Source organism: Neofelis nebulosa, chromosome 12, assembly GCF_028018385.1.
Source record: "Neofelis nebulosa isolate mNeoNeb1 chromosome 12, mNeoNeb1.pri, whole genome shotgun sequence".
In the NCBI taxonomy this organism is placed as follows: Eukaryota; Metazoa; Chordata; class Mammalia; order Carnivora; family Felidae; genus Neofelis; species Neofelis nebulosa.
In genome coordinates, this window is record NC_080793.1 from 38,047,064 (window position 1) to 38,074,554 (window position 27,491).

The window sequence follows — 27,491 nt, forward strand, 5'->3', positions numbered from 1 at the left end:
CGGGTCTCTGTGGTAGCCAACTTGGATGAGGCATCTAATACAGAGGCCTGTGGTTCTTGCCATCATACTTGTTCTATTCAGGCCCCCTGGGCTCTAGGCCATGTGTTCCCATCTGCAAAGCAGGGGCCAGGGTGGCTCATCTTGGTTTTTAACTGTTCTCCTAAAGACTTTTGGACTTGAAAGATGTGGTGAGAGGTTCCTAGAATTCTGGGTTCCTGGGAAGGGCTGCCTTCCCCTCTTCTAATTAGGACTCCATAGACTAGTTACCTTCTCTGTCTCTAGAAATTAGAATTTAAATAAATAATGGGCTGAAGTGCCAGTGGTGGTTTTCAATGATTTTGTCACCCCAACATACCTGAGGGACATAGCACACACCTACCAGAACAGTGGCTCACCACAGAAGGGATTTTCATTTGGGGAAGAGGGAACCTGTCAGCATCTCTAGGACAGCACGTGAGTCTGATGTGCCCTATTATCAAGAATCACTTGGCCAGAGACTTGTCTATAGGAAATCAGAACCGGCCAATAGAAGGAGTAAACAGAGACCCCCCACCCCCCAATCTACAACCAGGAGCTTCACAAAGGAATTTTGATCCTTTTTCAATGAAGAAGAACCAGGTCTCTGAAGGCATGGACAGCTAGGCATGGGTATATGTGTGTGTATGCACATATGTGTGCAGTGGCAGGTCCAGTCTGTGATGTGAGGGTAGGGGGGTGGGTCCAGGAGCGGATACTGCCACAGCTCCCAGGGCTTTTCCTGGTGGCAATGCATTTACTGCCTCTGTTGAGAGGGGAAGAGTGATTTCAGTTCCATAAAGCTTAGTGGCAAATTGAGATGCTGGCAGTGCTCCATCCCCGTAAGTCTCAGGCAGAGGATGGTGGGGGGGAGGGGGAAAGGGCAAAAGGAAGGGAGGGAGAGAACATCACTGTCCCCCAGCTTCTCTGTTCCATGCTATCCTGGGGGTTTCAGATGAATTGCTGCACTGTTGGGGCGAGCGGCCAAGATGTAGACAACATTTTCCTGCAGGAAGGTAGGCCAATCCACAAATCTGGAGTGGGAGCAAAGAACAGGTTTGAGAGATTGGCTGTAGAGCCTGAAGGCTCGTGAGACCTGGTCCCAGTGGCAGTACAGCTTGAGCTGAGCAAAACTCAGAGAAGCCCTGGCTTTTGTATGACTGGCTGTGCTTCCAAGTTGACAGACCAGCCAACTGATCCTATATATCTGTGGTCAAATGTATATTCTTGGAGCCTGGTTTCTGGGATAGGCACTTGCTGTTTTGGGGTAGCAGTTAGTAATGCCCACTTATGTGTGTTAAAGGGTAGGGGTGCAGACAGCCCCTTAAGGAGGTTCTACTCACCTGGACTCCTGTTCTGTTGGCAGCAGAGCCTTGTCCTGACTCTTGCTGCTGCTGCTGGCTGGGCTACTATCTGCTATGGGACCCACATGGCTGATACTGTTGGACACAATGATATGTGGTTAGCAGTGGGAAAGTGAAAGGTCTGGTTCCTCCCAAACTCTGGTGAACCCATCCATGGCTCTGGACATGCATGTCCAGGCTTTTCTAATGTTTATTTATTTTTGAAAGAGAGAGACAGAGAGAGACAGACAGACAGCATGAATGGGGGAGGGGCAGAGAGAGGGAGACCACAGAATCTGAAGCAGGCTCCAGGCTCTGAGCTGTCAGCACAGAGTCGGACGTGGGGCTTGAACTCACAAACAGTGAGATCATGACCTAAGCCCAAGTCGGATGCTTGAACCCCCAGGCTTTTCTGATATGGGGCCACAGTTTGGAGGAGGGGATGCCCTATGCCTTGGCCCAACAGGAGTCACTGTCTAATGCACAGGAGGATCCTCTCCTATCCGTTGACAGAAGAAACAGAGAGGTACCTTTTATGCCAAGGGCCATTTGGCATGGTAAAAGGATGAGGGCATGTGAGTGGGGGCAGGGATTGGCAGGGAGCAAACCTGACACTGCAGGATGGAGCCTCTGCAAGGCGTTTGCAGAACCAAGAATGCTGGGCTCCGCGGCACTCTGCCTCACTGATAGTGTTCCCACTGCCCCGTGCCAGGAAGATGGCCCGGGCTCGCTCCCGCTCCTTGACTGTCAGAAGCCTTAACAGAGAGTTCTGGGGAAGAAGAGACAAGTTAAGATCTTGGAGCTGAAAATATTTTGTAAAATGTCAAGCCATAGAGAATCCTACCTCCATTACCACCTTGGCAGCCTCCCTTTGAAGCTGCCCAGAGGCTTTCTGGTAGCATTAACATTTGCAGTTGGGTTCAATGCAAATCAATCTTCCTTGGGCAGTTTCCCCAGCTTAGGCACTGGACCACCTGTTACTGGGTAGAAGGTGAGCCCTTTCCTGGTACTGGTCCCTGCTAAGACAGTACCTAGTGCTCCCCCAACCTACCTGGCATGCTTCCCAGGTCTCTGTCACCCAGTATCCCATCGACATTCACCCCAGCTGGCCCTCACCTGGGGACGCAATTGCTGCAGAAGCAGGAGGGACTCATGGGACAAGAAGTCAGGCCACTCTATGTGTCCTCGATGTTCAGGGTCCAGGGCTGCAAACTGGCGGGCTGCCTGCTCCTCTTGCTCCTCGCTTAGAGCCCTGTCACTGTCCCCCCGCTTTGCTGCTTGGTGGCGGTAGCGCAGGAAGTCCTCCAGTGTCAGGGAGCAATCTGTGGGAGGCACCCCATGCTAGCCATGCCCACCCTTTCCTCAGCCTCTGGGGCATCTCCATTCACCCCTAGGCTACCCTCCAGAGCCCCTACATCCATAGCTTTTGTGGAGTCTTTTTCTCCCATAGCCAGGATAACTGAGGCTGTGGTGGGTGGGGGGAATGGGTAGGTGTGTGGGTGCCCCTGCTGGCCAACAGGGACCTATTTACCCCTACCCTCCAAATTCCAGAATACTCCTTTTATGGTTCATCCTAGAAAGTATGGAGGAAAAATGTGCCAGCCCCTCTGCATCTGACAGCACTGTGCACCCTTACCAGGGATGACTTTACACTGCTGAAAGGTCTCTGTGAGGCTGTACATTTCCTCCTCAGTTAGCAGCAAATTGAGGTTGTCCTGAAAAAAGAGAAGAGCTGAGTGAGTGGCCATATAGACCAGCAAGAAAGAAAAGCCAAGGATCAAGAAGGATGGAAATAGTATTTCAATTTGAAGGCAATTCTGGGATCATCTAATCCCAGCCTCTAATCAGAATCAAGGAGACTGAGTTTCTAGAAAGGGGAAAGGACTTGCTCAGAGTTGACCAACTCTGTGGCAGAATCTTCCCCAGAAGCCTGGTATCCTGATTCTAGACCTGAGTCCCTTTTACTAAGACAGGAGTTTAAAAATTATTCTGAGATACCCTAGGGATTCCTTGGAAGTGCCTTAGGAAGCTGCTTCAAGGGAAAAGGGGACTAGTGAGTGGGCAAGGTTGTGAATCCCCAACTCCATCAACCGCAGCAGCTCCATCTTTATTCATTTTATGTACCTGGCTTCTGTGTTAGACTGTGCTCAAAGAGGATTTCAGTTAAAAAAGAAGTTTAATTCTAACTGATCCTAGTAGGCTGTATTACTTTAAATAATCCATAACGGTTTTAAAAGAGATGACATAATGACAAAGTCCCTAAAACCAAATGAGTTCTTTTTGTGGTGCCATAGAAGCTTTAATTCTAAAACAGCACTGATATGTTATTTTGTTAACACTTATATACAGTTTTATAGTCTTTAAATTATCAAAGATTCTCTCTAGTAGGTTATTTCTCTCCTAAAATACCAGCAAAGAACAGGAACAGACATATCATGAGTATTCATTTGCGGATTTCATAAAGAACTCAAACAATAAATGTGGTGTAACACTGTGAGATGTTCAGCGGGGCAGGAGTGTAGGGTGTGTGTGTGTGTGTGTGTGTGTGTGTAAGGAAAATAAAGAGGAATGATAAAAGATAAGGGACAGGTAGGCCAAAGCCTGACTGTGAAGTGCCTCAAATGCCCTTTATTTAAGGGCCTCAAATTCCCTTTATTTCTGAGCCTTTATTCAAATGAGCCTTTATTTGGGGGCAAAGAGGAGTCACCAAATGTTTTTTTTTTTTTAATGTTCATTTACTTTTTAGAGAGAAAGAGAGAGAGAACAAGTAGGGAAGGGGCAGAGATACGGGGACAGAGGATCCAAAGTAGGCTCTGCACTGATAGCCGAGAGCCTGATGCGGGGCTTGAACTCACAAACCATGAGATAATGACTGATCTGAAGTCGGACACCTAACCGACTGAGCCATCCAGGGGCCCCACCAAATGGTTTTTAAGGGCAGAGCGCCATGGTCAGCTCTTTGCTGTATGGAGAATGAATTAGAGGGGCAAAGTCTAGATGCATGGAGAAGTTAGTTGGCTGTCACTATAGTGCAGGTAAAAAAAGATGACTGGCTAAACTAAGACTTGAGCATGGAGAAGAGAGGAGAGATTGGAGGTATTAGGAGACAGAATCACTTATTGGATGTAAAGGATGAAAGAGAGAAATGAGTTGGTGTTGGTACCTGGGGAGTGGTGGTGGTGGTATTACTATTGACAGAGGCAATAAATGGATGGAGAACAGGTTTTGGGGAAAAGGGGAGTTCGTTTTGGGGCATGCTGAATGTGAAGTACCTGTGAGGCAACAAGATGGATGTAAATCCAAGAGATAAGAAATTCAGGTCTGGACACAAAGGTTTGGGAATCATTAGTGTTTAGACAGTAGCTGTAGCCACTGAAGTGGATGAAGTAACCCAGGCAGAGAGTGTGTACAATGAGAAAAGATAAATGTAACAACAGAGCCCCAAGAAAGCATTTAGGACTGCAGCAAGAAATTAACTAAAGTCATTCAGAATGGTCAGAGAAGATAGGAAGAGTATCAGTAGAGGATACTAGAAGCCAAGAAAAGAGAGTTGCACAATGTAGAAGGTTATATTAACAGTGGTTATACAAATATGATAGGACTTTACTGATTTTCTATTTTCTCTAGTTTCCATATTTTACATAATAACTCTCACAAATACTCAAATCCCTCCAAAAGAGAAGAGGCAATAAGGAAGTGCTAAATACCCCTGAGAGGTCAAGTAAGAAGATACCTGAGAAAAAGTCACTAGACTTGACAATTAGGTCACTGGTGACTTAAGAAAGAAACAATTCAGCAGAATGATGGATGCAGAAGCTGAATTATAGGTGGGTGAGTAGCCACAAGGAGCTAATGGAGTCTTTTCAAGAAGCCTGGCTATGAAGGGAAGGAAATAAAAGGGAAGAGCTTGGAAGAAGCCTTTGTAAAAAGTCTGGAAAGTGTTAGTAATGATGGTAGGACCATGACAGAAAGCCAAGAAGGGGGCCATATATTCTGGGGTGGGGCTGGGGGTTAGGACAGAGACACCTTCAACCTGGTCCCACATCAGAATACTACAGAGCAGAGTTGCTGGGAGTGAAAAGGCTGGTGTTTGGAGGGGTGGTGACTAGAGAAGATGGTGTGTAGAGCAGGATCTACCATGACATACTTCAGCTGGGGAAAAGATGTGTAAGTGGCTGGAAATAACTGTCCTATACTTCAATTTTGCTTTCTTCTAGGCAGTAGGAAGAAGAGGGGGGATCTGCCGAGATGTTCCTTATTCTGAAATCCGTGAATAATGAAGATACCTGCAGGATAACAGATCAATAAAGCAAGACTTAAACTCTATTCAGATGTGCTGAGAAATGGATATGAATCTGGCTTTTGTCTTTTTAAAAGTTAGAAGGCATTTATATAGAATTTGCAAAGTTCTGAATCAATAGACCGTTGTTATTTAATTTACATAATGATCATATTAGAGATAAAGAACAAATGCTCCTAAGAATTAGGTGGCAGACCAAACGACAATCTTAGGACTAAGAAGTAAGTGTTCCTATGTTAGAGCCTACACCTATTGGAGGCAAGCTGGTTAGGATTTCAGGTTGGTTTTTCAGATGAGTACAATGAATGACAACCACAGACTTAGAGAGAAAGCACTGTTCCAAACAAAAGACTTTTTAGTAATTAGGCCTCATCCTACCCATTGATTCTTCTAGCTCAGTGGTTCTCAACTGGGGATAAGTTTTCTCCCCTAGGACACATTTGGGAGTATCTGGAGACATTTTTGGTTGTTACAACTGGGGTTGGGTGCCACTGACATCTAATGGGGGTAGAGGCCAGGGATGCTGCTAAATATCCTACCATGTATACACTCCCCACAACAAAAAATTATGTCCAAAAATGTCATAATGCTAAGGTAGAGAAAGCCTGTCCTCAAGAGAAAGCTTGAGGATCCATGTGTCTACTATTGGAAACCTCTTTAGGTCACTGCCTAGAAACCAGTGTTCCAAGACTGGGTCTCTAGTAAAAGTGCCAAGTTCCCTGCAGTGAGGCAGCCTACTGTCCCTGTAGTCCAGGCTCACACAGTAGTGGCAGCTCCAGCCGGTTTCTGTGTGGGCTGTCTCGGTCACCTCCGCTGCACTATCTCCTTGGATGTAGCCCATGCGGCGCAGGCAGCCATCATGGAAAACCCTGGTGCAGATCCTGCATGGGAAGAGGCTCTCAGCTGTCCAGACCTCACAGACATCACACATCTCATCATTGACAACCTGAGGAAAGGAATAAATAGGGAGTGTATTCATTCCAGTGTAGGCAGCAAGATCCTATGACCACCAAACACAGAGCTACCTACACGGGGCTGAGTGTCCCTGGAGAAGCCCAGAGGAACAGCTTCAACTGAAGGCAGTGTTGAGGTGATGGAGCTTTCTCTTGGAGAGACAAGAATCAGTAAGCTTTTCCATATGCTCAGGCTTCTGTGATCATGTTTCTGAAGAGGGATGCTACTAGGATTTTTTGGGAAAAAAATCTGTTCTGAAAGACTGTCCCAAGCATTGCAGGACACTTAGCATCCCTGGTTTTCTTGGCATCAAAAACCAGTAGCAATTCCCACTCACTGTGACCTTCTTGAATGCCCACAAATTTCTAAATGCCTCCTACAGGGAATACTACTATCCCTGCTATCGTGTCATTCCTTATCACCACTGCCTCATGTCTCTCACAAAACCAATCCAGGATGTAACATTTTTATTCTTGTAGAAGAAATTCTTTAAGATTGTTCTGGACTCAACTGCACCTTTCTGGAGTTCTTTTGTTTTTGAGTCTCATTTTAACTATACTCAGCCCATCCTATCCTGCTCTCTGATCCTCAGAAAGTCTAAGACTTGAGGATTGTGCCTCAACTGGATACTCACATGTTCTCTGGGCTCCAAGGAGATATCAGGAGGCTTGTCATCATCCAGCTTCCGGGTAGGGCGGATGAACGCAGGGGGCGTGAAACGATTAGTCCTGTCAAACTCCTCAGGCTCTACTCCACGCCCATCTCGGAGCCTCTCCCAGGCTGCACGGTTGACACTGCTCTCTTCTTGGAGCACTGGAGTGCTTGCCTCTGCTTCTTTCTCCTCCTGTACCTCCTGGACAGAGCCCTCTACGGTGCCACGGCGGGACCCTGGAAGCTCACCGGTGCGTCGGATGGAAGGCCTGTCCCGTAGCCCATCCTTGAAGGCAGACACAGCCAAGCTCACCTTCTGCACCTGCTCCACTGTCTGCCGCTTGGACATCAACACCCCCATGGCTCTGTGGACCAAAAAGCAGAGGGGCCCAGACTCAACCAATGGCCATGTTGGGCCAATCAGTTTCAACCATTCACCTAAATGGCAAGATTTTCTGGAGTTTAGTGGCATGGTGAGGTGGAGAGAACACTTGTTAAGGAGTCAAAAGACTCTGCTATTTTTAACTAGCTCTGTGAGTTTGTTTTTCTCATTTATAAAAATGGAAGCTATCTGCCCAGTGCACTTCACAGGGCTGTCATGAGGATAACATTACAAAATGAGCTTAAAAAGTGCTTAGTAGACTGGGAAGTATTCTACAAATGTGAAATTGTATATGTCTTTCTTGGTGTCCCAAAGCCAATTAGGTCTAGGGGTCCCACGCCTTTGTTGAGAAAGTTACAAACTTCAGAGCCCAAGTCTTTCCTCTGCCCCATGAGACGACCCAAGGCTTAAAGCAAGACTGCAGCAATACATTTCAGACTTCTGACAAGAAACACTCCTCCAATAAGTGCTGTGCACAGTGCATCCAGGGATAATCCACATAAAATGCTCATTTTTTCAGTCACAGTGAATGATCTCCTATTTTTAGGGGACTCCTAATTAGATAGGAAACTGTACCACCCGATCCGTATGGTTAAGGTCACAAACAATCCTTTGCCCCCTCTAATTGGTAGCTATGCTTCTTTGTGGGTGTGTTTCTCTTTCATAGACAACCTGACCATTACAAGTGCTAAGGTGCTGCTCACATTTTTAAAACTTCACTAATGTTTTTTTTTTAATTTAATGTTTATTTATTTTTGAAAGAGAGACAGAGCACGAGTGGGGGAGGGGCAGAAAGAAAAGGAGACACAGAATCTGAAGCAGGGTCCAGGCTCCAAGCTGTTAGGACAGAGCCCAATGTGGGGCTCGAACCCACAAACCACGAGATCTAAGCCCATCAGACACTTAGAACCTATTTGCACCGATCGGTTTGAACCGATTGAGCCACCCAGGCACCCCACTAGTGTTACTTTTTTTTAATGAACTGATCAATAAAACCTTTACAGATTAAGAAGTAACATTATCCCTGCTCTTCCTTTGCACTACCAGGGTACAGCACTGTTAAGTGAGGGCATGACATGGCACATTGCAAAGCTGGTTTGCTATTTCCTAGCCTGAAAGGTCTTAGTGGAATTCAGCTGGGGAATGCTTCTTCTAAGTAAAGTGAAAAAGAGAGTCCATTTTAGCCTTTTTCTCAATCCATTATAATCAAGGCTTATTGAACAGCACAATGTGCAAAGCACTAACTACTCATCATAAGACACAGAAGACAGGAGAACAGTCTCACCACTAAAGCTACTTAATATCAGAACTCAAAGAAGAGTGAGACAAAGTACTGGAAATGCCTAAAGGGAGGTTAAGACCACACTACTGGGAGTCAAAGTGGACCCTGAAGAACGGGTAGGAAGCTATTTTCAGTTTGTGTGGGTGAAGAGGTGGCAAAGGGTAGGAGGAAAGGTTAGGGCCAATTAGAAGGCTACTATAATAGTCCAGGCAAGATGTAGAGGATTTAAACTGAAATGATGACAGCAAGAATAATGCTGACGGAGTCTATTTGATACCCTGGAAACAAAATTAGAGAAATTGGTAACTGACTAGATAAAGGGTAAAGGGAGAGAGGGCAGTTTTACGTTCATTTATTTCCCAGCTTTATTGAGATATCATTGACATACAACACGATATAAATTTAAAGTGTACAACGTGATGATTTGATACTTATACATCGCAAAAATGTTTACAATAAGGCTAGTTAACACATCCTTTACCTCACATAATTACCATTTTGTAATTCTTATATTAAGAACATTATAGCTCTACTCTTGTAGCATCTTTCAAATATACAAAATAGTATTAACTATGGTCACCTTGCTGTACCTGAGATCCCCAGAACTTACTTTATAACTGAACGTTTGTACCCTTTGACCAGTGTTTCCCCATTTCCCCCTATCCTCAGCCTTTGGCAACCATAATTGTACTCTGTTTCTATGAGTTCAATATTTTTAAAGTTTTATTTATTTTTGGGGGAGCAGAGAGGGAAGGAGAGGGGCAGAGAGAGAGAGAGAGAGAGAGAGAGGGAGAGAGAGAGAGAATCTCAAGCAGGCTCTGTACTGTTAGCATGGAGCCTGATGTGGGGTTTGAACTCATGAACCTCAATATCATGACCTAAGCTGAAATCAAGAGTTGGATGCTTAGATGGCAAACAGACACATGAAAAGATGCTCAACATTGCTCATCATCAGGGAAATGCAAATCAAAACCACATTGGGATACCACCTCACACTGGTCAGAGTGGCTAAAATTAACAACTTGGGAAACAACAGATGTTGGCGAGGATGTAGAGAAAGGGGAACCCTCTTGACTGCTGGTGGGAATGCAAACTGGTGCAGCCACTCTGGAAAACAGTATAGAGGTTCCTCAAAAAATTAAAAATAGAATCACCCTAAGATCCAGCAATTGTACTACTAGGACTTTATCCAAAGGATATAGGAATGCTGATTCAAAGGGACACATGCACCTGAATGTTTATAGAGGCACTATCAACAATAGCCAAATTATGGAAAGAGCTCAAATATCCATCAACTGAATGGATAAAGAAGATGCGGTATATATATATACACACACAATGGAATACTACTTGGTGATGAAAAAGAATGAAATCTTTGCAACAACATGGATGGAACAAGAGGGTATTATGCTAAAGGAAATAAGTCTGTCAGAGAAAGACAGATATCATATGATTTCACTCATATGTGAAATTTGAGAAACACAATAGATGAACATAGGGGAATGGAAGGAAAAATAAAATACAAACAGAGAGGGAGGCAAACCGTAAGAGATTCTTAAATACAGAGAACTGAGGGTTGATGGGGGTGGGTGGTTGGGGGGACAGGGAAAATGGGGGATGAGCTTGAGGAGGGCACTTGTTGGGATGAGCACTGGGTGTTGTATGTAAGTGATTAGTCATGGAAAACTACTGAAGTAGACCATACTGTATGTTAGCTAAGTTGGCAAAAAAAAAAAAAAAAAAGAGTTGGATGCTTAACCAACTGTACTCAGGTGCCCTGAGTTCAAGGAATTCAGTGTTTTTAGATTCCCTGTATTTGAAATCATACAGTATTTTATTCAGCTTTTCTCTGACTGATTTACTAAGAGGGCAGGAGGGTTTGTTTGTTTTTCTGTTTTTGTTTTTTACTGACAGGGAAGTTTGAAATCAACTAACTAGTGGAATTTAAGAAACAAAATAACGTTCTAGTTCTGGATCTGCTGTAATCCAGGACACCTTCCTTTACTGCCTTGGGCTTTAGCTCTCTGTTAATGATCATGTTTGGATTATGTAGTCTTAAACATTTATAATGTTCATGTTCTTTTATCATATTCTTTTACAAGTAACCCAAACAGGTATCTAGTCTGGGTGGGCCTAGGAGTAGAGAGGAAAATGTGTGTATGTTAGTGCTTTTGCTGAGGCTATGGATCCAGAGTATTCTTGAAGAGGCTGGGTCTACAGTCTCCAGACACTGCTCACATGCCTCAAGAGCACCAGCTGTGCTATGGATAGGTAGGAAGCAAGTCTCCCACTTAGAGCAAGAGGTACAGACACACCACACCAAGAGGGAGAATGTAAAACTGACACACAACCCTTTACTGCAGACCTTCTTCACGATCAATTATTTCCAAGGCTACAGGGTTTTCCTCAGAAAACTTTCATGGTATGTTTTTCAAAAGTTTTGACTGTGACCCATAGTAAGAAATATAGTTTATGATGTGACTCTGTAGACATATGGTTATAAACATGTATTCATAAATCTAGAACTGAACCTGCAGTTTTGTGAAACAATCCTACTTATACTACATGTGATGCCCCCTGATATTTTCTATCCTTTCTATCCTATTTCATTAAAACAATCCTGATAGTGACTCTCCCAAATGATTTCATGACTTCGCAATGAGTCTGGACCTGCGATTTGAAAAATACAGCCTTTGAATAATTTTACATTTTTGATTAGAGAACCACATTTTTGTCTTTTGATTTAAAGATGGTTACTTCTAAAAGACAAGAACAACATTGTGGAATAGTAAGCTTTCCCCGTGACTGCTGTGGTACAAGAACAGAATTCTCAAGCTTGTTTTAAGAGTCTGTGGTTCTAGGGGGTGCCTGGCTAGCTCAGTTGGTGGAGCATGCAACTCTTGATCTCAGGGTTGTTTGAGCCCCACACTGGGTGTGGAGCCTATTTAAAAAGAAAGTCTGTGGTTCTAAAACTGATGGTTGCCAGAGGGAAGGTGGATGAGGAAATGGGCAAAATAGGTGATGGGGATTAAAGAGTGCACATGTCATGATGGGCACTGGGTGATGCATGGAATTGTGAAATCACTATATTGTTCACCTGAAACTAATATAATACTATGTTAAGTATACTAGAATTAAAATAAAATGATATAAAAAGAGTCTGTGGTTCTAACAGAGATGGACAGCTACTAACATATCTTTGACTGAAGAAGACCCTACTGAGAGGCTGATCCTCTTTGACTTGTGCATAAAGGTAAAAGAATATTTACCGGCTAATTTTTTTACAATTATAAAAAGGTGGAAATAATGTCAATAGGAGGATTATTTAAAAACCTGTGATATATTCATGCCATAAATAAAGAGAAAAAACTGATTTAATCCAATAGAACACAAAGATCGGAGCAATGATTCTCACTGGCTGGATCCTGGGGGCAGGTGGGGGATATATATCTGAACCCCAGGAGGAGAGAAGATAGAAGAAGTGAATAAATTATAATACATATTTATATCTGTAAAGCAATTATTAAAGTCATCACTTTTTTTTTTTTTTTTTTTTTTTGTAAAATAGACTACAAAACAGCAGAGCTTGACAGTGTCCTCTTGGTTCTTCGGGAGATACAAAAAGTACAATTGGGGGCAGCCTCCTTCCAGAAGTTGTATTATAAATTTTAGGGATTAGTTATAAGACATTTAGGTTTCTTAGCAAGAAAGTATAGGTTGAAACAAAGTTGAGAAATGCTTATTTGGAGACCTAAAATAACTATACGAAAGTCATTTTTTAAAGAATGATTCATTGGAGGAAAATCAATGGTATGCATTTGGTTCCCACTGGCTTTTTCAGATAATGCAGTAAGAGTTCTCAGCAAAGGCCAGCCAATGAAGAGGGCTGCTCTATAAGTGAACTGACTCATTAATAGTGTATAAGCAAATTAACCACAGGCATCTCCCAACACATTGTAGTCCTGCTACAACCCATTATTCTCTGTAAGGATAACAAGAATCACTATTAAGCTATCTCAACTGTTAATGATGTCACTGCAGTGGTTTGGGGAGTTTATCTTTTTTTTTTTTAATTTTTTTTTCAACGTTTATTTATTTATTTTTGGGACAGAGAGAGACAGAGCATGAACGGGGGAGGGACAGAGAGAGAGGGAGACACAGAATCGGAAACAGGCTCCAGGCTCCGAGGCATCAGCCCAGAGCCTGACGCGGGGCTCGAACTCACGGACCGCGAGATCGTGACCTGGCTGAAGTGGGACGCTTAACCGACTGCGCCACCCAGGCGCCCCGAGGGGAGTTTATCTTTAAAGGAACTTCAGGGGCGCCTGGGTGGCACAGTCAGTTGGGCGTCCGACTTCAGCCAGGTCACGATCTCGCGGTCCGTGAGTTCGAGCCCCGCGTCAGGCTCTGGGCTGATGCCTCGGAGCCTGGAGCCTGTTTCCGATTCTGTGTCTCCCTCTCTCTCTGTCCCTCCCCCGTTCATGCTCTGTCTCTCTCTGTCCCAAAAATAAATAAATAAACGTTGAAAAAAAAATTTTTTTAAAGGAACTTCAATGAAGACTGAAGATGACATCCACCAGCAAAACAAACATAAAAACAAATTAAAAACCATTTTCCATCCCTGACCACAGGATCCTGGAGTACTTCTATTGCTTTTACCTGAGATGGTTCAGTTTTCTAGGCCACTTTATGTCCATAAGGGCAGAAAATGTAGAGCAGAACCATTAAAAAGAAACCGCCAAAATCCAAACAAGGCCCAAAGTCATTTTGAATAAACATGACTTTGATTTTAAGAGTAAACTGTGAGGACACAATAGAAGTAGGCTTCAAAGAGTGAGGTTTAAACCCTTAATGCTTAACAGAGAGGACCAAACCTGTATACAAAAGACACCTTGATTAAAAGCAAGTGTGTTGAAATATCCATGATGTGCACCTGGGTGTTTGAGAAATTAACAAAATCAGCTCTAATTTCTAGAGAAACAAGTGGTAGTGATTAGTGATGGGTAAAAACAAATGCCTGCTGAGAAAAACCTGGCCCTTCCTGTGCTGGAAGAAGTCCTAGGAAGAAGAGTGAGTTAAAAGGAAATCAAGTTGTAAAGATTCCACAAATGGTAACTAATGATTACTTCTTTGGCTGATGGGTGGAATTGGGTTTTCCACCTCCCTAACAAAGATGAAAGAAGAATAAAAAGACATTGTCTCAAGAATGATGTTACTGCCAGAGAATTTGTGGTATCTAAGGAAGGCTTGGAAAATAACCTCAGACGGCAGGAGCAGGGGGGTGGTGAATAACAGGGACAAGAAGGTAGAATAGAGCTGTTTGGCTATATGATCTGGAGGAAATGAAAACAGATGACAAAACCAAAATCCTTCTTTGGGTAAGAGAAGTTGGTCTAGATGTATTTGTCAGGCAGTAAGACATATGTGGGAAGCTTGGTGTGTGTACGAGACACACCCATTCTCTGCAGAGCACATGCTTAGAACACAGTGATAATATTTATAAGGGCAAAGTAGTGAGAGTAAGAGGAGGAAGGGTTGCTTCATAGAAGGAGCTGGTGGAGAAGTAAGGAAGGGGAAGGCAGCTAGGGAACCACTTCCCAAGCTCTCTATAAAGATTTGTACCTATGAGAAGCCTGGGAAATAGCCCTCCTAATAATAGGCAGGAGCCTCCTCATTTGGCATGCTAAATGTAAGGTACATTTACTGTACTTGCTTTCATCGGATTCTTTTTTTATTTTTATGAAAAAATTTTTAATGTTTATTATTTTTGAGAGAGGGAAAGAGAGAGCGCACGCATGCAGGGGAGGGGCAGAGAGAGAGGGAGACACAGAATTGGAAGCAGGCTCCAGGATCTGAGCTGTCAGCACAAAGCCCCGATGCAGGGCTCGAACTCACAGACCATGAGATCATGACCTCAGCTGAAGTCGCCCGCTTAACCCACTGAGCCACCCAGGGGCCCCTGATTCTTTTTTTAAAATTAATTTTGTATCCTGTGACTTTACTGAATTCATTTATCAGTTATAGTAGTTTTTTGGTGGAATCTTCAGGGTTTTCTATATATAATATCATGTCATGTGCAAATAGTGAAAGTTTTACTTCTTTACCAATCTGGATGCTTTTTATTTCTTTCATCTGATTCTTGATATAGGGCTGGCAACTGTTTGAAAAAGGCTCAAAAGCATCTAAAAGTGATTGCTTAGAGGTTATGAGGGCTTTCCTAGGTTGCAACAAGGCAAAGAAAACCTCTGAGTGGAGGGACAAAGGAAAATAACCAGAAAGTGGGTTGAACAGGTGGAAAAAGGAATTTCATGTTTCCAGTGATATCAAAAGAGAAAAAAATTTATATGGTTCCCATCGTCTTCCACAGAGCATGGGGTCTATAAATCTTTGTTAAATAAATGTTGCAGAGATGACTGAACCACATAAGAAGTTTGTTTGAGATCATGGTGTCAGTACCCTTTCTCTTCCTCAACATTGTCCAGAGAGACAACTAAATCTTCAGAACTCAGTTCTAAAAACTACAGAGTCATTCGCTCATCTCATCATATCTACTCTGCTTCTCCAGAGGTGGACCCTGAATGGTGGTGGTTCAGGGGTAGCAGGGATGAGAACAAGTAACCATATAGTAGTTATGGGTAATTTCTCTGACCACAGGGGAGAGCTATAGAATTTTGGAATTTAGCCAGTTTGTATAACCACAGTAAGAAAAGAGAGAATATTATCAAGATCAATGGTCTCCTGCATTTATGGTGTGTCCTGTGGCACTGTGGCCTGGCCCACAGGGCTGTTGCCCTAAGGGCACAAGTAGGAAGCTTGAAAATCTATATCTTCCCCACTGGATTTGGGCTGGAGAAATTTAGCATGTGCTGCATCTGCACATGAGAGTGAAAAATTTCAAGGTGGTTGACAGTTGGTTCCAGGAAGCATGTGCCTAAAAGATTGAGAGCCTCAGGGAAAGTCACATACTTAACATAGAAGGTAATTAGCCACAAGGGTATGGAAAATCAGCAGAACCAGGGTCTAAAAAATGCAAAATGCATAGCACAGACTCTAAGCTCACTGCAGACATCAACATCAATCTCAAGACTTTAAACAAAAGCCATCAAAGAGTTTTGCTTTAGGAATGCAGTGTCTCATGACAGTGCTCTGGGAGCCTGTTCATAATCAACCATTCCTGTTGACTACCTGTAATTTACAGATTACTTTTAGTTTTCATATCTGCAGACTCTGAAAGGGTATACCTGGTACCTCCCTCTCTTCTTTCATTCTATTTATCCAGCACAGCAGCACTGGCTTCAGTCAGTCCAGAGGGACATAGTCAGCCTCAACTGCACAGGGCTCCTTTGGGGTTTCCGAGCAGCAGAAGGGCTAAAGAGTGAATAAAAACTGTCTTCCTGAACTCTGCTCAAGAGAGTGATACATGAAGGAGGTCCTGTTTTTAATATTTACTAAAAGCCATCAAAGCTCTAATATACATGAGAACACAATTATGGCATGATCCTTAGCCTCTGGGGGCTTGGGATGAGTCTTCATGAAAAGCCACAGTGCTGGCTTCCCACAGAAGCAGAGCAACAGTTAAGAAATAGCACATCATTAGTGACTGGCTGGTGTGACTGCACTTAGCAAGCAGAGCTTTTCAGCAAGATGGAGAAGCACTCCTGTTCTCTGCTGTAGGCCCCTCTAGCACAGATTCAACCCCATTTAATAAACTTATTACACCTTTATTTACTTGTTTATCAATTCTACAAATATTTGCTGAGTGCAGCCTAGTATGTGTCAGGCACAAATCAGGCACTTAATAACTGTTGGTAGAATGAACAAACGGAATCTCACTCAGCCTGTGAGAATGCAGTGTATATGTGTGTGTAGGGGGCATGAGTGTAGGATTTAAAAAAAAGGTGTTGCTTGAGCTAAATTTTGAAATATGAGTGGGAGTTACCCGAGTGGCTAAGGAAAAAAAAAAAAAAAAGAATTCCAGGAAGAGGTAAAAGCACATGCCAAGGCATGGATTGCTATATGGGGACTCCATCATAGCTCAGGAGGTATGAAGCCAGCTGGTTGCTGGATAGAAATAGGCAAGCAAAACTGCCTTCACATATGAATCAGCCCCACAAAACTTGTTTGAGACAGTATGCTTAAAATATTTGTTTAGAAGGGAATATGTATTTGGATTTCAGGAGGCAAAAAACCCAGATAATTTAATTTTCTGAGGTCAGGTGGTAGGATAGCCCTGATAAGTTACAGAACTGACCAGTGAGCATGTTGCTTGGCTTTTGGACCCATCAGGAAACTTTTCTCCATAGCCTAAGAGCTGGTAGGTGGTGACTGTAGTGAATCACTGGCGCTTTCCCTCTGGGAGACCCATAAATTTGATTAGGAGACTCCAAAAAGGAAAAAAAAAAAAAAACAGGAAAAAGAGAAAGTGAGCCAGGCACCCCACACACTGTTGCTTTAGTAAGAAGACCCCAGGAAGATGAAACATTCCTCAAAAACAAATAGAATCATGTATGTAAAAGGGCTCTAACTATAACAAGTTATCCAAATATAAGGTATTGTCATTATCATAAGAAGCTAAGAGTGTGGGCAGTTCACTCAAAGCGTATGGGCAAAAGTAATTTGGGGAGGGTAAGGTCAGGGGGGTTAACAGTGTAGCTGCCAGAGGAGGCACATAACCTATAGGTACTCTGTAAAGCTATAATTTCCCCTTACTTTTCTTACTCTATAGTAAATGATTAGAGACATGCAGACTGATTCTATGTAACTCCTCAAGGGCAAGCAACTGTCATACATATCTAGCATAGTGCCTGGCAAGTAGGTTGCACTTAGTAAATATATATGAATCTCTGAGGGAATTGGAGAGGGATGTTATAATGGAAAAAGTAATCATGTCTCCATCTATAAACTGACGGTCTTGATTTCTTGGTCCAAAGCTGGTAAGCAATTCCTGTCAGAACTTGGTCATTAAGACTCAGGGTGGAATGGATGATATTCCCATCAGGAATGAATAAATCAATCTGGGAAATGAAGACAGCAGAAACCAAGAGCATTGTTGGAGAAAAGCAGGTGGGACTAGAAGATAAAGATTCTGTAACTAAAGACAAATGAAATTATTTGCATAAATATGATCCACTTAGGAACAGGTGTACTGGAAAAAATAGAGGGAGTATGGGAAATGGGCTGAGGAAAGTCCTATTCATGTTTGAGGAAAAGGAAGCACTGTCAAAAATATGGCAAATGTAGGAAGAAGAAAACTAAGAACATGATCAGAGAAGATGTGGAAGATTAAAGGCTAAGAATATGATCAGAGATGTGGAAGATTAAAGTCCATAAGTAAAACCCAGGTATATCAGTACATGCACGTGAAGTTCTCTCCCATTTTATTTCCCTTTGGAGAGAGCTTTTTTTTTTTTTTTTTTTTTTTTTTTTAATGAGTAGATTAAGGCCACCAGGTGACATCCTTCACATCCATTCTGGAATGATTTTACTCATGTTGTGTTTAGCAGAGAGTTAGTACTCTTAGGATTTTTGTAATCTTTATGTTTACCCAATGCTGGACATCAGGGAGATGATATTCAAAGTGCAATATGTGGGGAGCACCTGAAGCCACCTAGTAATTTTTCCAGGGACATGAGAGGGTGTGACACCAAGAAGAATGTAAGGAAAAAAACCCCAATGACATATTCTGAAATGGAGCAAAGGTCATATTTCCAGATTTGCAGGCTTGCTCCTTCCTCTTCTTCTTCTTTTTTTTTTTAAGTTTATTTATTTTAAAAGAGAATGTGGGGAGGGCAGAGAGAGGAAAGAGAATCCCAAGCACCATCAGTGCAGAGCCCAATGAGGGCCTTGAACTCACGAACAATGAGATCATGACCTGGGCCGAAATCAAGAGTCAGATGCTTAACTGAATGAGCCACCCAGGCGCCCCTCCTTTTGATTTTCTTTAAAAAAAAAATGGGGCATCTGGGTGGGTCAGTCAGTTGAGTGTCTGACTTCACCTCAGGTCCTGATCTCACAGTTTATGAGTTCAAGCCCCATATCGGGCTCACTGCTGTCAGCTCTGGGCTGGCTTTGGATCCTCTGTCCCCCTCTCTCTGCCCCTCCCCAGCTTGCACTCTCCCCAAAATAAATAAATATTAAAAATACACACACACACACACACACACACACACACAACCCTATTTATTTTGGTGTGTTAAGCTGATGAGAGGGGTGTAAACTGAAAGGGGGATTTTAAACACTTTGTAATGGAGAAGTGATGAACCAATGTAAACCTTTGTCAGAATTTACTCCATTGAGGGAGCTGTGCCTGAGGTGCCACACCCATGCATCAGGCAACCACTGAGTTTAAAAAGAAAAGCTAACAATTGGCAAATCAGCTTGTTTTGTTTTCTCACAAGCCTGATCTTTCCTAAGTAACCCCAGGAGCCGAAGACAGCCACTTCTATTAAGGGAGGATGTCACTAGGTTTGGCTATGTGGAAGAAGGATAATAGGGGAACAGGAAAACTCTTTCAGAATGGTTCTCTGATGAATACATTGCTTACTTCCCTCACTATCCCATTTTTGGACAAGAAACCAGACTCTATCCTTGGTCCCAAATTTGCACCCTTGGGATTCAGGTGGAATGAAAGCACTAACACAGCCAAAGGGGTGAGATGAGGGTGCATCACTGTGTTAGGTACAGACCCTTTATCCTCTCCAGAAAATGGACTCCCAATAAACCTTCCTTGGCTCTGCACCTTTTCTGCCCTCCTCATCATCATGCAGAAGCACTTTGGGGAAAAAAGTGTCCTGCATGTTATCTGTGGACCAAAGTCTGTTGGTGCATGTAGTCAGAGGGCCACAAAGCCACTATGAATCATGTTTCCCAAAAGTGCCCCTGTCTCTCCCACCTCTCCCCCAAGGATTCTGCAAGCTGGGAGGGTAGTCTTAGAACACCATCCTCTGAAGCATTCCTCTTGTTCCCCAGCCAAATCCTATCAAAGACCACACCCAGAGGCTTCTTCCCAGCCTCAATTAAGTCCAGAGACAACCAGAGGCCTCCTTACAGTGGGGTTGCCAGTGAAGGAAGCCACACCCTGAAATCTGGGGAAATCAGTTCCTGCAGCAGTCTCATCCCCAATTAAACACTCCTCATTCACTTATTTAGGCATCACATTTACCGACCATGTACTATTGCATATATATATTGCATATACTATTGCATATATATATATTTTTACTATTGCATATACCATATACTATGCCTGGTATCTTAATGCAACTTAACAAATATACATTCTTGCTTCTGCCTCTCCTTGACACTTTTTCCCAAATAAATTTCGAAAACCGATCTCAGGATTCCAAGCTTTGTGACCTTGGGCAAATTGCTAAACCTCTCTGAGTCTAAAGTGCCTAACGTTGAAAAGGGGATAATTGCATAATGCTGTTGTAAGGATTACATGAGATGTTAAACACCTCTGGCATTGTACTTGGTATATGGGTGCTCAATAATCCTACATATCTTTTCTTCCTTCCTTCAAAGGACTTTCTCTTCCAGGACCTGCCAGCATCAATTATTCTACCTGTCTTACTGCTTGCTTATGGATAGTCAAGCCCAGGGCCCCAAGTCTCCTATCTTAGCTTCAGAGGGCTCACTTGTCCTCCCTTCCCTTATGTCCTTTGCTCTAATAGAAGTTCCTGCCTCCACAAATATCCAGCTTCGAGACAACCTGGGCTACCACGGAAAATACATTTTCTAATGGGGTCGGGGAAGGAATGGACAAAGGCAGCAGCCCCACAGGGCCCCAGCCTCTCGATCACCTTGGAGGGGCACAATTTAGGGCATACCGAGCCCTAAAAAGGTCAAGGCTAAAGTCCTTTGGGCATATGGGAAGTTACTCCTGGCCTAGATCCCGCAGCAGGATCCTCTCCTTCCAGTCAGAGGTTCATTCCAGGCAGTTCCAGGGCACAGTCTAAGGTATTCCTTTACACAGCAGTCCTCTGTGGGGTCCATCCCCACCGCGCAGGCTCCTGAGGCTCCCCTGTGTTCTCAAACGGTCTTCCACTGAGACACCACCAGAGACCACCCTTCGCCTCCGGTAGTTATACAGAAGGTCTCTGTGGGTAGGCAGTGCCTCCACGCTGTGCCTCCCCATGGCAGCAAAGGCAGAGACAGCCCTGGGAGTCTCCGTTCACACAGGGGTCCTCCATGGGGGCGGCTCCCTGCACGCCTCCGGAACTTTCCCAAGGGGCAGAGGCAGGGACACTCGGGGGGTTATCTACTTACACAGGGACTCCCTTAGGGGCGGCTCCCACACAACACCTCAGAGTCCCCGGAGGGTTGTCCGCGGCCCGCAGACCCGTCCCGTAGGGTGCCTGCCGTGTCCCCGCCGCCCCCGCCCCCGCTTACCGGGACCGTCACGGTGCGGGACGCGGGTCCGGGGCCGGCGGACTCTACACCGCGGACCCCGCGCCGCCCATGGCCACTCGGGAGCCGGCGTGCTGGGGCCGAGCGCCGGGAGCAGGCGGCGCAGGCGGAGCAGCAGGCTGAGGCGGCGGCGGCGGCGGCGGCAGCGGCGGCGGCGCGCGCTCCCCAGCACACCCACCCTCCCTGTCTCCCGCCCCGTGCGGCTGCGGCGCGTGCGCCCGCGCCAGAAGACCTCCGCGGGCCGGTGGGCGCGCGTCGCGCTCCGCCCTCCCGCGCCTCGAGGCACGGCCCTCGCAGCTTAGCTTGGCGACCTCGCGCAGGAATGAGGCGCTGAGGGACCGCAGGAAGGCGGCGCCCGGCTCCGACGACCTGTGGGTCCGGGTGCCAGTGGGCGCCCCCGACCAGCTCCCCGCTCTGCGGCGCCGGGTCTTCGGCAGCCGGGCAGCCAACGGCAAGGTCAGTGCCGGCCCGAGGAGGCGTCTCGGAAGGGGGCTCCGCGGCGGCTCGTGGCTCCTGCCCGCCCGCCGAGGCGAAGCGTCCTGCAGCCCGCACCTGCCTGGGGAGGTGAGAATGACTCATCCAAGCGGCCTCGGCCGGGGGCCCTCTCCTCTCTCGCCAAGCCCAGCTGCCCAGTCAGGCGTCCGGGGGGACGACCCGCGCGTTAGGGCACTCACCTTCGCAGTACCCCACTGCGGAGTGTCTCAATGAGCCTTCACAAAGCGCCCTGCTGCCCCCACTCTTCCTGCGCGCTGCTTTCAGAGGTTATTGGTCTTCCATCTCCAGCAGCAGGCAGTACTGTAATGTAACCCACTTTTTGCTGCAGAAGCCTCATCCCTCAGACTATCAGAATAGCCAGCTTGTCAGGAGGCCAGAAGTCCTGAGAGCTATAACACGCATTACACCAAACAAACTGTATACTCTGAAGAGGGCAAGAAAAAGATCAAGTCATAAAGCACTTAGCAACAAATTATAAAGAAATAATTGAAGTTATGCAAATGATATGCCAAAAACCTTCTGTAATTTCATTTACATTTTTAAAAATCTACTTTATTGTCAAATTGGCTTCCATACAACACCCAGTGCTCATCCCAACATCATTTACATTTTTAACATACCTTCATTTTCTTGTGCATTCAAATACTATCTCAAATACAATTCACATTTTCTGAGCATCTAGTATTTGTCCTACACTGTACTAGGTGCTATAGGGGATTTAAAAAAAGGGGGGGGAACTCGTTTTGTCCTTAAGATCATGGCACTTACCAAAAGGGAATATAAGGTCGATATAGTACAATATATTGCTGTCACTTTTAAACAAAGTGCCAGATGCTATTCTAAAAACTTTATATTAAGTCATTAATTTTTATTCCATTCCTTTGAGGGACTGTACGTTGTTTCTGCATTTTGCTGGTGATGAGAATAAGGCACAGAGAAATTAAACAATTTGCCTAAGGTCACATAGCTAATATATAGTGGAGATGAGACTGAAGTCTCTAAATTCTAACTTCAGACCCCAAGTTTCTAACTATTTTACTGTACTGCCAATGAGAAGGGAAAGGATACTAATCATTAATGTATGGAATTCTAAAATTAGTACTTATTTCTGGGGAACCAGTATTCTTTTTTGCTTGTGAAAGTAACACAAAAGAACAAACAGGTTTCCATATAGTCTGGAAGCCCCAAACCTTCCTTACAATTACATCATACTAACAGTTTCACATATATGGTTGTCTGAACTGTTTTCAGTAACTTTTATTTCCAGGCTGTTTGACAGGCTTATATGGAAGAAGAGGCTGTAATAATATCACCATAGAAATGTCTGGTGGTTAATTCCTTCATTCAAAAAAATGTATTTTGTGCTCCTACAGTATGTCGGGCATTGAGCTGAGAACCGGAAGGGGTGCAAATAAGATTAAGACACAGTACATTCCTTCAAGAAGTTGTAATCTCACAGAGGAAGCAAGCATTGACAGAAAACCATAATATAAAACAGAATGAGTTGTGCTCAGTAGAGGAATGAAATGCAATGGGAGTTCCAAGGAAGAGGGAGACCAATTACTTCATGAAGGGAGGAGCTTGGGATAGGGAAAACACATGATTGTCATTTTTTTTTTAAAGTTTTTATCTATTTTGAAAGAGAGAAAGAGCATGTGAGTGGGGGAGGGGCAGACAGCAAGGGAGAGAGAGAATCCTAAGCAGGCTCCATGTTGTTAGTGCAGAGCCCAACGAGGGACTCAGTCTCACAAACTGAGATCATGACCTGAACCGGTATCAAGAGTCGGTCACTTAACCACCCAACTGAGCCACCCAGGTACCCCACACGATTGTCATTTAATTTATTGTTGATATTTAAGTATTACAAACAGGATAAAAATTTATCAAATTCCTTTATTTCTTCTTTTAAATGTTTATTTATTTGAGAGAGCACACGCTGGGGAGGGGCAGAGAGAAAGAGGGAGGGAGACACAGAATCTGAAACAGGCTTCAGGCTCTGAGCTGTCAGCGCAGAGCCTGATGCGTGGCTCAAACCCTTGAACTGTGAGATCATGACCTCAGCCAGTCAGACGCTCAAGCCACTGAGCTACGCAGGTGCTCCTAAATTCCTTTATTTTTAAAAAATTACATGCAGGGTTCTCATTTTCAGAAAAGAGCTTTTTACTATAAGGATTGTTTTGAGTATGGAGAGGTTAGTCAGTGCAAACTTTTTATTTTTTAAGTTTATTTTGAGAGAGAATGAGAGCACAATCAGGGGAGGATCAGAGAGAGAGAGAGGGAAAGAGAGAGAGAGAGTTCTAAGCAGGCTCTGTACTTCCAGTGCACAGCCCAATGAGGGCCTTGAACTCACTAACCATGAGATCATGATCAGAACCGAAACCAAGAGTCCACCACTTAACCTACTGAGCCACCCAGGCACCCCCAGTCAGTGCAAACTTTTTGAAGATGGTTTGCCTTATCTCCTCTAGTGAGGGGGCCAGAATAGAATTATGATGCACAATATAAATTTCAAGGTCAATGGAATAGCAAAAGAAGCAGCAAGTGGTTTGCATTTCCCTGACAATTAGTGATTTTAAAACATCTTTTCATATGTTTGTCAGCCATCTGTATGTCTTCCTTGGAAAAATGTCCGTTCAGGTCCTCTGCCCATTTTTAAGTGGGCTCCACACCCAACATAGGGCTTGAACTCACGACCTGAGATCAAGAGTTGCATGCTCTACTGACTGAGCCAGCCAGGCACAGCACTCTAGCCATTTTTAGTTGGATTACTTGTTTGTTTGTCTTTGGTGTTGATCGTATAAGTTCTATATATATTTTGGATATTAACCCCTTTAGATATATCATTTGCAAATATCTTCTCCTATTCAGTAGGTTGTCTTTTTATTTTGTTGATGGATCCCTTTCTGTGAAAAAACTTTTATTTTGGTATAGTCCCAATAGTTTATTTTTACCTTTGTTTCCCTTGCCTGAGAAGACTTATCCATAAGTATGTTGCTAAGACCGATGTCCCAGAGATTACTCCCTATGTTTTATTTTAGGACTTTTATGGTTTCAGGTCTTACATTTAGGTCTTTAGTACATTTTGCATTTGGTTTTGTGTATGGTGCAAGAAAGTGGTCCAGTTTCATTCTTTGAAATAGCACCTCAGACTGGTTAAAATGACTAGTATTCATTAAAAAAATTTTTTTAATATGAAATTTATTGTCAAATTGGTTTAAAATGACTAGTATTCAAAAGACAAGAAACAACAAGTGTTGGCAAGGGTGTAGAGAAAAGGGAACCCTGAATAAATTGTTAGTGGGAATGTGTGTTGGTGTAACCACTGTGGAAAACAGCATGGAGCCTCCTCAAAAAATTAAAAATAGAAATACCACATAATTCAGTAATTCCACTACTAGGTATTTACCCAAAGAAAGCAAAAACATTAATTTGAAAAGATATATGCACACCTATGTTTATTGAAGCATTATTTATAATAGCCAAGATATGAAAGCAATCCAAGTGCCCATTGGTAGATGAATGGATAAAGAAGATGTAGTGTGTGTATACACACACACACATGCACACATATATGCACACACTACAGTATTACTCAGCCATAGAAAAGAATGTAATCTTGTCATTTGTGACAGCATGGATATACCTAGAGGGTATTATGCTAAGTGAAATAAGTCAGAGAAAGACAAATACCATATGATTTCACTTATATGTGGAATCTAAAAAACCAAATAAGTGAATAAACAACAAACAAACAAATAACAGACTTGTAAATGAAGTGAACAAACTGGTGGTTACCAGAGGGGTAGGTGGGTGGGCAGATGGTAAAATAGGTGAAGAGGATTAAGAGGTACACACTTCCAGTAATAAAATAAATCATGGAGATTAAAATTACAGCATGGGGAATATAGTCAGTAATATTGTGATAACATTATATGGTGACAGATGGTGACTACACTTACTGTGGTGAGCATTGAATAATGTATACAATTGTCAAATGACTATATTGTACACCTGAAGGTAATACAGCATTGTATGTCAACAGTACTTCAGTAATAAGTATATATTTTTAAAAAAGAAAAAGCAGGGTGGAAGTGAACAATGTAAGTCTGGGGGCAGCCAGGACTCTGACTAGACAGAGTCAAAGTTTGCTGGAGAGTGGCCTGTAACACAGAACTGCTCTTGCAAGATAGAGATTGTGTTTTCAGCTGTTTTTTACTTCATCTTTTAATTATGACGAACATATGCCACACATATTCTGGGATGGTCTGTGTTTAGAAATTAGATGCCATTATGCCCATAAATTCCTGTCAGTAAGATTGACAAATAATGGTCAGCATATCCATGTTAGTGTCTGGAGAGTAGAAAACATTGTCTATTCAACAAATGTTTAATAAGGAGTTTGGAAAGGCAGAGAAAGGCTATTTGATAAAGAACTCTAAATACTTAGATGTTTTAATAGGGTAGGTGATAGGGAGCCCATTCAAGTTTTTGAGTGGGTAGATAGTTGTATGTTGAAGTCTACCGTAAACACTTAGAAGTGTTATCTTTTAGATAAAGGACTGAATGAAAGTGCATATGATTTTCTGTCTGTTCAAACAAAATTTTAAAATATAAATATGAGAATGAGTGTATTTTCTCTTAGGCCTTAGACAACTCCCTGTTGGGATATTGAGGAGACTATAGGGGGTGGGGAGTAATCAGAATGCCACTGAATCCTATTTTGTCCTTTTCATATTCTGGTGGGTGACCTCCAGTGGACGATAATCAGTGCACCCTTTTTGCTTACAATACACATCTGTTGGGGGCAACTACCTAGCACACAGTTCCCCTTTGCTGTGAGTGCCTGTAGTACACAAAGATAAGATCTCAGTCACCTTTTCAGACTTAGGCACCTCATCACCTTGCTGCTGCCAATTGATCCAGAAGTAGACACCCAACTTAAATTTGGTGCTGTTATAGTCTAACCTAGGAATTTGAAACCCAGAACCAAGCAACACATGGTAATTCTATGTTTAACTTTTTGAGGAACTGTCAAACTGTTTTCCACAATGGCTGAACCATTTTACATTCCCACTGGAATTGTATGAGAATTCCCTTTTTTTCTATACCCTTAACAACACCTATTATTTTTCTATCTTTTTTTTCTTGTTATAGACATTGTAGTGGATATAAGTGGTGCCTCATGGTGGTTTTGATCTCCCTCATGACAAATAGTGCTGAGCATCTTTCCATGTGCTTGTTGGCTATTCTTATGTTGTCTTTAGAGAAATGCCTGTTTAAGTCATTTGCCCAGTTTTTGTTTGCTTTTTGTTGTTGATGAGTTCTAAGAACTCTTTATGTATTCTGGATACTAGATTGTTATCATACATTTGATTTGTAAATATTTCTCTCAACCTGTAGATTGTTTTTTTTTTAATTTTTTAATGTTTATTTTTGAGAGAGAGAGAGAGAGAGAGAGAGAGCAGAGGAGGGGCAGAGAAAGAGGGAGACGCAGAATCCAAAGCAGGTTCCAGGCTCTGAGCTGTCAGCACAGAACCCTACATGGGGCCCCAACTCACGAACTGTGAGATCATGCCCTGAGCTGAAGTTGGTCGCTTAACTGACTGAGCCACCCAGGCGTGCCTCATTCTGTAGATTGTGAATATACTGTAAATCACTGAA

At 43.5% G+C, this 27,491-nt stretch overlaps 1 protein-coding gene across 2 annotated transcripts; it reads right to left on the reverse strand.

The window, feature by feature from the left end:
- Positions 1 to 584: 584 nt before the first annotated feature.
- PHF24 (PHD finger protein 24) lies at positions 585 to 22,196 on the reverse strand. Of its 2 annotated transcripts, none has more exons than XM_058695038.1 (8): positions 22,010 to 22,196; positions 7,247 to 7,628; positions 6,419 to 6,604; positions 2,995 to 3,073; positions 2,475 to 2,680; positions 1,967 to 2,127; positions 1,359 to 1,454; positions 585 to 1,049 (listed from the first exon to the last, which is right to left on the reverse strand). In XM_058695038.1, the coding sequence occupies exons 2-8, from the start codon at positions 7,622 to 7,624 to the stop codon at positions 953 to 955; spliced, it is 1,203 nt and encodes a 400-aa protein (XP_058551021.1). In that variant the 5' UTR covers positions 7,625 to 7,628; positions 22,010 to 22,196; the 3' UTR covers positions 585 to 952. The 2 variants fall into 2 exon arrangements, with proteins under 2 accessions (XP_058551021.1, XP_058551020.1); XM_058695037.1 differs by lacking the exon at positions 22,010 to 22,196 and adding an exon at positions 21,318 to 21,430.
- Positions 22,197 to 27,491: the final 5,295 nt, after the last annotated feature.